General features: G+C 41.4%; 2 protein-coding genes across 3 annotated transcripts; one reads left to right on the top strand and one right to left on the bottom strand.

The window, feature by feature from the left end:
• The first annotated feature begins 6 nt into the window (after window positions 1-6).
• On the top strand, window positions 7-1,644 carry LOC113213450 (uncharacterized). 2 transcript variants are annotated; one of them, XR_008010791.1, is made up of 4 exons: window positions 7-453; window positions 714-837; window positions 1,035-1,411; window positions 1,510-1,644. XR_008010791.1 is itself a non-coding variant. In XM_052263835.1 (3 exons), exons 1-3 carry the CDS (start codon window positions 356-358, stop codon window positions 1,299-1,301), a joined length of 489 nt encoding a protein of 162 aa, XP_052119795.1. In that variant the 5' UTR covers window positions 7-355; the 3' UTR covers window positions 1,302-1,644. The 2 variants fall into 2 exon arrangements, 1 of the variants encoding a protein (XP_052119795.1); XM_052263835.1 differs by having other exon boundaries at window positions 1,035-1,644.
• On the bottom strand, window positions 1,642-9,159 carry LOC113213428 (alpha/beta hydrolase domain-containing protein 17B). Its single transcript, XM_026432497.2, has 4 exons — window positions 8,531-9,159; window positions 7,769-8,143; window positions 7,517-7,649; window positions 1,642-7,436 (listed from the first exon to the last, which is right to left on the bottom strand). Exons 1-4 carry the CDS (start codon window positions 8,800-8,802, stop codon window positions 7,353-7,355), a joined length of 864 nt encoding a protein of 287 aa, XP_026288282.1. The 5' UTR covers window positions 8,803-9,159; the 3' UTR covers window positions 1,642-7,352.
• Window positions 9,160-10,321: the final 1,162 nt, after the last annotated feature.

The raw sequence follows: 10,321 nt of genomic DNA, 5'->3' as shown, positions 1-10,321 counted from the left end.
CGCCCTGGGGCCCTGTCGGCCAGCCTTGGTCCTGACCCGGCGCCACCGGCTCCAGCCTCGGCTCCAGCGCGGCCGCGGACGGCGGCATGTTCCGGGGTGCGAGCAGGGCGCTCAGCGAGGCGCTGGTGCTGGAGGCGAGGAGCGCGCTGGGCGAGGACGACCACGGCAGGGCCTCCGCGCTCTGCAGGGAGGCGGTGCAGAGGGCGCACGACGGTACGGCTTAAAAGTTCCTGGCTGACTATGGAGGACATTGCTGAGACGCCCGCCCCCTGCAGCGCGGTGCCCGGTGCTCGAGCTGAGGGCGGAGCTCGAGCTGGGCGAGTGTCTGCTCGCCGCCGGCCAGGTGGAGGAGGCCATGGCCACCTTCAGGACCTTCCTGGCCCTAGCGAAGGTCTCCGACAGCGCCAAGGACATCGTCACCGCCCACCTCAAGCTGGCCCTGTGTTACCACAGGTATGCCATTGGCGAGCACCAAGTCTGATCAGTGGCACCCGATACCCAAGAGGCCTTCACTAGAAATAAAAGCGTACATCAATTTTTTCTGTCTTTCTTGAAGTTGTCTGATTATTTCCTGAGGTTTTGCTGGATTTCTCTATTTTTAAAAATTGTTTTCTAATTTTTGGGGGGTATTTTTGGGTGTACAGTTTTTTTCTCTACTGAAGGACCCCTCGCCGACACCCGAGATAACTTACGTGCGCCCTGCTCACTTCTAGACGGTCGGACATGGACGGGACGCACGGCGCCCTGCGGGACGCTCGCCGCGCCGCTGAGGAGCTCAAGCAGCCAGATCTCCTGGCCAAGGCGCACTTTCACCTCGGAGAACACTTTCTGAACACGGTGTGTGGAACGGCCGGCTCGCAAAGAAGCTACCGTGATGGCCAGACAGTTTTTTCACGACGCGCGAGTTTGGTTGCAGCTAGGGGTTCAAGTTCAAAGAGGGTCATGAAGTTGCTTTGCTGTAAATTCAAGAGTAAACCGATTTTTGTTGTTGTTGTTTAGTTGATTTGTCCTTGCCCTTACCCCTTGGATTGCAGTCGCGGCCCCAGTACGCGACGACTCATCTCCACCAGGCCTGCGAGCTGCTTAGTCTCTCGAACAAGGCGGAGGCGGACAGCGCGCGCGCCCTGGCTGGGGTGGCCGGTGGTGAGGCGCCAAACTTTGCCTCGTTAGTACCTACCTTCTCGTCTCCCTGCACACTTGGCGCGCAGGCCTCGAGCTGTGGCCGTCGATGCTCGCGGCGTTGGGGGAGAGCGGCCCCGAGCAGCCAGACGCACTCCGCCGCCGCCGCCTCCTGGACCTAGTGGCGTGGAAGGACCGGCGCGCGCCCCTCCGACCCAAGGACCCGAAGGACCTCGCCGTGTCGAGGGCCGTGCTTCAGCTGCACCTGCAGGCACCAGGGACAGACGGCGCGGTACGGGAGCGGGCGGCGCAACAGTGTAGTCCGAACGAAACCAGACTCACTGCTTCTCACAAGCTGTCATGGATGTTGTTTTAATGTTTGTGGTCCAGGATGAAGAGGTAGAGTGTCAGGAGGAGGAAGAAACGGCGCAAGTATCAATTGAGGGGGGCCTCAGCGAAAACCGTGACACCGAGCGGATCGCAAATGACCAGGAAGGATAAAATGAAAGGAGTTATAATATGTCAGTGTATAAAATACTGTATTTGATAATTTAAAAAAATTCGCTTGAAACAGGACATTCACATTTTACTTTTTCCAATCACAACCAACTTAATTTGATTGCACATATATTCAGAATAACATTATTATATGGTTGATTAACCTGCTTATGATTATGATACACTGACACACTTTTCTTTCTGAACCACATTCTGAGGGGGCGAAAACTAGAGTATGAAGTTTTCAGCGAAAAGTATTAAAACCTCCCCATTATCACATAAACAAACACAAACCTCAAGAGAGATCTGAGAACACAAGCTATAACTAATAATCTGTTTAAGAAAGCACACCTATTTCAAAAGACCAGTTGCTTAAGATTCATACAAAAACAACTGTAGTGGTTGTAAATAAAATAATTCCACACAGAAAACATAAACACAAGAAAAGCAAAATTGGACCAAAAAAAAAAAAATACAGCTTAAAAAATTGATTTAATTGATAAGTATTCATAAACAAGGAATGAGTCACTTCATGTGTTTAGAAAGAAATAGAACATTTTACATAGTTCATGATGCCCGCCTACACATGAAAAGCATCTTAACAAAATAATATGGTTCTATGAGTGAAAGAAGCAGTTATTGTGATACAAAAATTAATTAATTCAAGTCTCTTTTAATCATTGTTCTTTCCACCTGAATGTTTCTCTTTGACAATTTTATATAATAGTGTTCATGGTTGGACCTAAGACCTAGGAGGCTGTATAAACCTAGGTTTAGCTGGGCAAAGCCAGGATTGGCAAGGCAATTTTGTTAATCCAAGGTACAGCCACTTGACACTTTTAAAGATAATGCAACACACCTCCATCTAAGATCAAAAAATGTGGCCGAACCCCTTTGTTCTTTTGTATTTCTACTTTTAATCGAAGTGTCATGTTGGTACTCCTAGGATTACCAATATAGCGTCACCAATCCTAGCTTTTGCCAGCTAAACCCAGGTTTATCCATACACCTAGGTAGATCTAACCATAGCATATACAAAGAATGGCATACACTAAAATGATTTTACACTGGATAAGCTGACAAGTGCTGATTAAATTGCATATGTTTTCAGAAAATCATGACTGCATTATGAGTCTTTTTGTACCAAAGATTAGGCAAGCTAGTGTCACAGTGTCCAACCTGGATGAATGTAAGTCTCAATCACCTAGGTGCAACAATTCCAGTGATATAAAGTTCAACAAAATCTCAAAATTATCACGTAGTAACAGTAAAGCAATCCTGCCACATAACACATGAACATCAAGCAAGATGTGAGGGTCCTACAACAGAAAATCAAAACTTATATTACATATGAATTTCAGAGGCCCCTAGCCTTGAAGGTGCCAGGGGGCCAGCGGGTGTTTCCTGTAGGCTCCTGATAGGGTCAGCCTGTTTGCAAACACAAATAAGCTTCATATAGGGACGCCATGGAAAAAAAAATCCATGCAGGACACTGTGACACCAACTCATCTACTCTTTGGTATAAAAAGACTCCAATAGTCCTCATCAATAAAAACAACTTAATGTACTAATACAAGAAAACTTACACATCTTGAAAGGCAAGGATCATGTGCCTAACACCCTGTTCCCCCAAGCGTCTAAATAAAACATTAACCCACAACTTCTTCAACACACCGATTAAAAATAATCGTAACATGAAGTCCCAAACTTCAAAGAATATCACTTTGCCCAAAAATTTAACATCTCTCAACATCTAAAAACAAAACGAAAATTGAGAGGTATTTGTTATTGACAATAAACCTTTGCTGTAGTATGCCACCAACCAGTTGTTACCGACAGAATGACAAAAAGAATAAACATAATATCATTTTCAAACAATAATGCAACAGCAAAGTAATTTACTTCAACCTTGAATGCTCAGTTGTGTGTATATTTTAGAGAGCTCTTACTTTGAAAAGATTTCAATGAGGTGGAGGTAGTAACTGTATCACTCAGGAAAACAAACCAAATAAATAATTTTCTTGAAAAGAAATTGGTTTAACTCTGTTGTTATTAAGTACATACTTCACTTCCATCACACCATTCACAACTTTCCAATTCTGAATAACTACCTAATATGGATATTCTCCCAATTTCTGAAAACCCTCTTAATACTGATAAAAAGTTAGAAAACTCATGAGAGGCCAAAGAAAACTGAGCTACTAACCCCAATTTGACACAATTCATTCACAAACACAATCTACTTGAAAAAAACAAAAAGTCAGATTAAGAAAAATATGCACAGAATTTTGCAGCACAAAATCAATCAAATTTGAAAATCTTGAAAGCATGAAGTGTTCAATGAACACATAAATGAATATTTAACAGCACTTTTGGAAAAAACAAAATAATTCTAGTAAAGACAAATGAAACACTTCCTTTTAAATGTTTTCTGCAAAACAACCAAAGGTTTTCAGAATCTACAGACCAATCACACAATGGTACAGTATGTACTATACATGCTTAGGGATGGGAACTGCAAACTTATTTTGGAAGACTATCATGGTAAGAATACATTATTTAATTGCACCGAGTCACAAATCCTTAATAGGTAAAAGAAGGGGGGGCGGGGAGAAAATAAAAGCGACTTTCAATTTAAAAATTGTTGAATTTTCATTATTCTCCGGCCAGACTAAATACGCAGCTTCACAAACAGAAAAAAGGGGGGGGGGGGACACACACAAAATAACACTTTTATAAAGCATTTAACAGAGGGGGGAAAAGGAACTAGAAAACAAAAAGGGGAGTCTTTAACAGAAAGATAGCCCTGCCTTGAGAGACCATTTAATTCATGTGGCTAAATTTCTAGTCACTAACTTTTGCATAGCTAACAAATACACAAAGGTTGTGAAAGCTCAATACAGTCATGCACAAAGGTGCTTTTATTATATTTTATTTGGAACTAACCTAAAGTCAGGTTAACAGCAACAGAGATCTCTAACTTCACTCACAACAAATAATGGGTGGATACCTAGGTGAAGCAAAGTTGATTATCTGAGGCCACAGCCTCACTTTGCAAATGAACAAATTCATAGAATAACAACTTATTTACATATCAAAAGATCTTACACACATGAAGAAAGGTTGCAGCAATATTGAAGAGGGATGTCTCAAGCACAAATTAAGGTCCTTTTGATAAATGGTAAGTCAACTTCCATCTTTTGGCACAGTGCAAAAATATGGATACGAGTGGGAATAATGCAAGTGAAAGAGCGAAAAACATCCAAGAAGCTACTACACATGATTAAACAAAGAAACTCCTTCTATCTTGCTTGAAATCCAATCTAAACGCTAAATTTGACACATGAGGTATTACCTTAAAAGAAATCTGATGAAGTCTTTTTTTCTGCATGAAAATTAGGCAAAACACAATTTTGTCTTGCAGATATGAACTTACTATAAGCCAGATTTGTTTCAAATGTTATCAACGCACTTTAAGCCACCAGTACAAAAGTTAAGAGATAAAAAAATTAAAAGTCAGAACCAACATCAGAAAACAATAACAATGAATTTTAAATGATTAAATAGAGCATCAATTTAAAAAAGAAAAACTGGTAAAGAAAAGTGGTGTAAGATTAGAAACATAATCATCAATGCCAACTTAAAATGCACATGTCTTGCACTGTTGAGTTACCAGCCTCTCAACCTAAACTTGGCACCAATCTTGTGTGTAAAGCACTAAATTATTGCCTTCAGCGTTACAGACATAGATGCAATGCTGAGGTAGATCTAGCAAGATACATACAAACAGATCAAACATCAGGAAAGAAATCTTTGTCAGCCTTTTCAAGATAAGGTTAAAAGCAGTACCCTCATCCATTGATAACAGTCCTAACAGGAATAATTGAGATTAAATGCAGGGGTGATCTGCCACTCAGTAGCAGGGTCCCATTACCCAAATACAGTACTAATTGTACAAAAATTCCTAACTCAGTTCCAAAGTGTGAGCCGCAACAATCTTCTTGACAACCATCAGTTAAATGGAAAATTCAAACTCACTTAACCCCTATTAATCTAGCAATGACTTATTATAGCACAGACATATACTCAACAAGATCAAGATCATATTCACAAGATATATCAAACACAAACACACACACAAACTCAACTTCACATTATTAAATTAATCTTTTGAGAACATGCTGAGATAGATTTATTGTAATAAACTTACATGTTGGCAATGACTTCAACAAAATTTTAGGGTATATAGTAACGCTCCTGTCCTTCACAGTACACAATATCCACTAGCTAAAAAACACTTCTCAAAACAAGTTTCAAATGATTTTGCATCCCACAAAAGTTCAATAAATTATCCTTTACATTTAAAAATAAAACAAATACCAACACAAATGAAACCCCTTCATAAAATACGTCAATTTGTCTATTCCATTTGAATTATAACACATTAGTAACATTCTATATACCTTAGAAGAAAATAGACATCCCCCCAATTCAGCAGGTGAGAAGCAATGTAATTTATTTCCTGCCATGTGAATGAAAATGTTTTATGAATATGAAATGTTATTGTTTTCCGAAAAAATTATTAGAATCAGGATAAAAACCCTGAGTTTAACTTCTCCAGACCCCTTTTGATATTTAATCATCTATAAATGAAATTGCAAGCTTAAAGGAAATAAAGATGGGGTAAGCTTTTTTAGAGACTGGTCGTGAAGAATCCTTGCACACACTAATGAAATTCCATAAAAGAAGGAAATCACAGTCAGTAAAAACCAACAGTAGAGAGAGTTAACTCAACGTAACATGGTGTGAGGAGCCATGTACAGCAAATAATCAGTTCTTGAAAAAGCTCCCATTGACAAAAGTAAGAGCAACCTCTTGTTTGGACTCACTCCTAAACAGTCAAATCACAGTTAAGAAAATCAACCAAAAATGATCATTCAACAAATCCTGCCATGCATCAAAAGGAAACAACGATGCTTTTAACACGTTGTTTCCAGGGTAGTTTTACCAGCATCTGAAACTGTACCCGAAGTTGACAACGGCTTGCCTTCAAGACGCAAAGAAGGGGGTGAGTTCTGTGGGCTAAGGTACCTGGCCAACAAGCGATCCAGACACTTACAATTCTCCCATTCATGAGGTTCACAGGTACAGATAGGTACGGTTTTAGGGGCAGTGGTAGGGGCAGTGGCAGAAGCGGTGGTAGGTCCCTTCGATGCCTTGGGGCTACCACCAGACCCTCCCGGTAACCTCATTAGCCACACGGGGTCAGCTTTCAAAGCTGGGCGTGCACTTCCCTCGACGCTTTCAGCTGAGCTGGAGCCTGAGCCCCGAGTCAAACCTGAGCTTGTGCCCATCAGAGAGTTTGAACTTGCCGCCACAACGGGAGCCTGGGTGGAAGCTGAGCCAGGACTGGTTCCAGCACGGCGCCGATACCTTGGTGATCTGGGAGAACGTACACGAGGAGACAGGGAGGTCCGCACGGGGCCGGGCTCGGTGATGGAGGTGGTGGAGGCAGTGGCAAGGTTTCTAGCTTGCGGTAGGACAGAGGTGGGAGGGGACTGGCGCTGGCCCTTGCCGGCCTTGGACGCAGCAGCCGTAGAAGAGGCTCTGGCTGTCGCTTGGGCCGGCAGGCCGTGCCGCTAAAGGAGTTTCTCTGTCACAGAACCCGATGTGGTGTCGCTCACCGTCGTCTCGGTAGTGGTGGCCGACGACGATCCGCCGGCCGGGAGCAGCTGTCAGTTGACAAGCTCCTCAGAGACAAACTGCTTCAGACGAGTAAGGTACGCTCCAAAAAGCTCTACATCGTTGTGACCAGCCCCCTACAGAAAGAAAAATTTAAGATTAAGAGAGGACTTGACAGGAAGAAAAAAAAAACTCTACAGAAATTTGTGAACATTACCTCAACCCAAAGTGGATCCACAGCTCGAGGACAACTCTTGTAAATGTTGTATCCATGAGAGAAATCAATTACCTCATCCTCAGTGCCATGAATAACCAGCACTGGTGAGGTAACCTTAGGAACTTTATCAATGCTGGAAAAGACAACAAACATTAAGCTCAAAAGAGAAAAATTTATGGCTATTGCTATACTTCTTAATTGATGTAAATGAAGTTCAGAACCTTATTTTAGTGATTGAAGAGGCTGACTTACCTGGGGAAAGCATCAAAAAACCAAGTTCGTTTGGTATTGGGAAATGCAACTCTCATTCCAGACATGAGAGGTGAATGGAGGATTACGGCACCAACTTCATAGCGGGCAGCAAGATCCACTGTTGGAACTGTGCCAATACTTTGGCCATACAAAATGATATTCTCTGGACTAATACCATAACGAGTCCTCAAAGCATGCCATGCAGCATCAATATCAGCATACAAATTCTTCTCAGAGGGTTTCCCGGTGCTAATACCATAACCTGAATAGTCATAACTGAAGATATTGCAGTTAATCCTATTCCCCAAACCCCAGTAAAAACTACTCATTTGACCAAGGTCCACTGCATTTCCATGGGAAAAAAGGATTGTGAACCTGCAAAATAAAGGACAAAGATATAAACAAACAGTCTTATCTCACGAGACGTACAAAGCAAGTCAGAAGAATGCAAAGTGGGTTAGGCTAACAACTATTGAGGGCTTTAAAACCAAATGTATAATTTTGTAATGATAAAATGCATTAACTTAAAAAAAGAAAATTGCACATAAAAGAATTAAGGCAAAGGAATACATAGCAGATTTCGGTAATTACAGCAAATATAGCAGAGTAATAACAAGAATGAGGTGAACAAGCAGAACCAGGGTTACAGCAGTTTCAGGGAAACTTGGGTAAATTTTGTAGTCCACATAAGTACAACCATGGAAAAGTTATTCAAAATACAACGTTGTAAAGACACAAAGGAAAGGAAAAAAAATAACAAACCTTGCATTAGGGGAGCAGCGGACGAAAATACAGCCGATCTTATTACCCCTGGAGGTCCTGGCGTAGAAGCCTTCGATATTTTCCCTCTCTCTCTCCGAATGCTGCCATTCGGCTTTCTCGGTGAAATGCATTGAAAATTTGGTTCCAGTTTCATCTGCTTGATAGCTGTACGTGGCCTCCGGGGGCAAAAATGCCAGTTTAGAGGCGATCCTCGATGGACACGGTGGGCAGCACAGGAGACAGCAGAGTTCACTCAGGGCGATGCCGTTCATGATTGTGACTGATAACTACAAACTTGAACTAGAACGCGCAGCGGAAATTCTATTTATATACAATAAACATACAAAACTTTCTTCATTATTAATCAGCCATGACAGTTGATAGGGTTGTACAGGCATGAATGCGTCTACGCTTGTGTCCAACAAAACGCTCCATTGCCAACACAACAGCACCAAAATAGCAGGAAAGTGAACTTACACTTTTAGAAGGAATCAAGAGATCTACTTATCGTGGAAAGCCATGAATATTATCAGAAAAAATACTTTACTTAAAAACAACATGTGTTTGTACATTTGCATGGGTTTACACAATTCCTGTTCTGGAGGGCCGGAGCAGCCAGAGGGAAGACATTTTCTGACACCCCCTATATAGTCTGTTTCTGCTTCTATAGTTCTAGTATTTTGTTCAGCTGTCACAACTGTGATAGGCGACACGGTCGACTGAAGAATTTAGCTAATGTACTTTTCATGAAAAATAATAAATAAAGTTGAAGCTGGTAGTTTAAATACGGGATGAAATAATTTAAAGTTTAGTAGGATTGAGTAGAATTTTTCGTTCGCGTAAGTTTTTCATTAATGAACCCAGCTGAGCAATGTGGGGGAATTTCAATCAGGTTCAATTAAAAGAAGTACCCAATGTAAGTAAACAAAAAATTGCAGTTAATGTTTATTATACCGTCCAAACCACTTAAATACATACCAACATATGGAAACGAACATAATGCACATTTGTAATGCCATTTTGTGTAAACAGCCAATCGTTAAAAGGAATGGAAATCAGGAAAATGTCACAGGAACTTTGTTCTGGATCGAGATAAAGTATACACTAAATAAACAACAGCCAAGTGGAACTCCTTAACAGTTGACATCTAGGCAAGTTTAATTATTCCTATTTAGTTCCTTCTTAGTTTGCCACAAAGCATGTGAAAGCAAAATTCCCTGACGTGTACTGACAAGATTACCTCATTAAGAAGATAAAGATAAGCAGACCATATGCAATAAACAAGGTCTTTGTAGAAAGAAAGAAAAACAACTTTGAAGGATATAGAAGTCTTGAAAACCCCTGGGCAAACAACCCAAAATAAATCAGCCAACCGTTTTTCTCTGACACAGCGTTCAATTCGCTAACATCCTTTTCCCTAGGCATATCCCTGACTTGACAAAACACCAAGATAAAAACATGAAATCTCACAAGTTGAATAGAAACAACACCATAGGGCATGCAAGGATGCTTTCAAAAAGAAACAACTTTAAAAATCACAATGTGCTATTGTGTGTGTGTGGAAAGTCCCCCCGCCCCCTCCACACACACACACAAGTAAAAGTAGATAAATTATCTTTGAAAATATAAAGGCATCGCCCTGGAATGATAAAAGCGATTTTCATAAGTTAGCTACCGGCCTTGTACTAAAAGGAATTCATCAGACAGGAAGGTGCAAAGAGACCGGCTTCTTCAATTGAGAATCGTTATTGGATTACCTAAATTTAACATTTCGTTAACAACAACCCCCCC

The sequence above is a fragment of the Frankliniella occidentalis genome, unplaced genomic scaffold, assembly GCF_000697945.3.
Source record: "Frankliniella occidentalis isolate FOCC.00 unplaced genomic scaffold, Focc_3.1 Scaffold1, whole genome shotgun sequence".
Taxonomy (NCBI): Eukaryota; Metazoa; Arthropoda; class Insecta; order Thysanoptera; family Thripidae; genus Frankliniella; species Frankliniella occidentalis.
The sequence above is the reverse complement of the archived record's forward strand: the minus strand, read 5'-3'. Positions and strand labels throughout refer to the sequence as shown.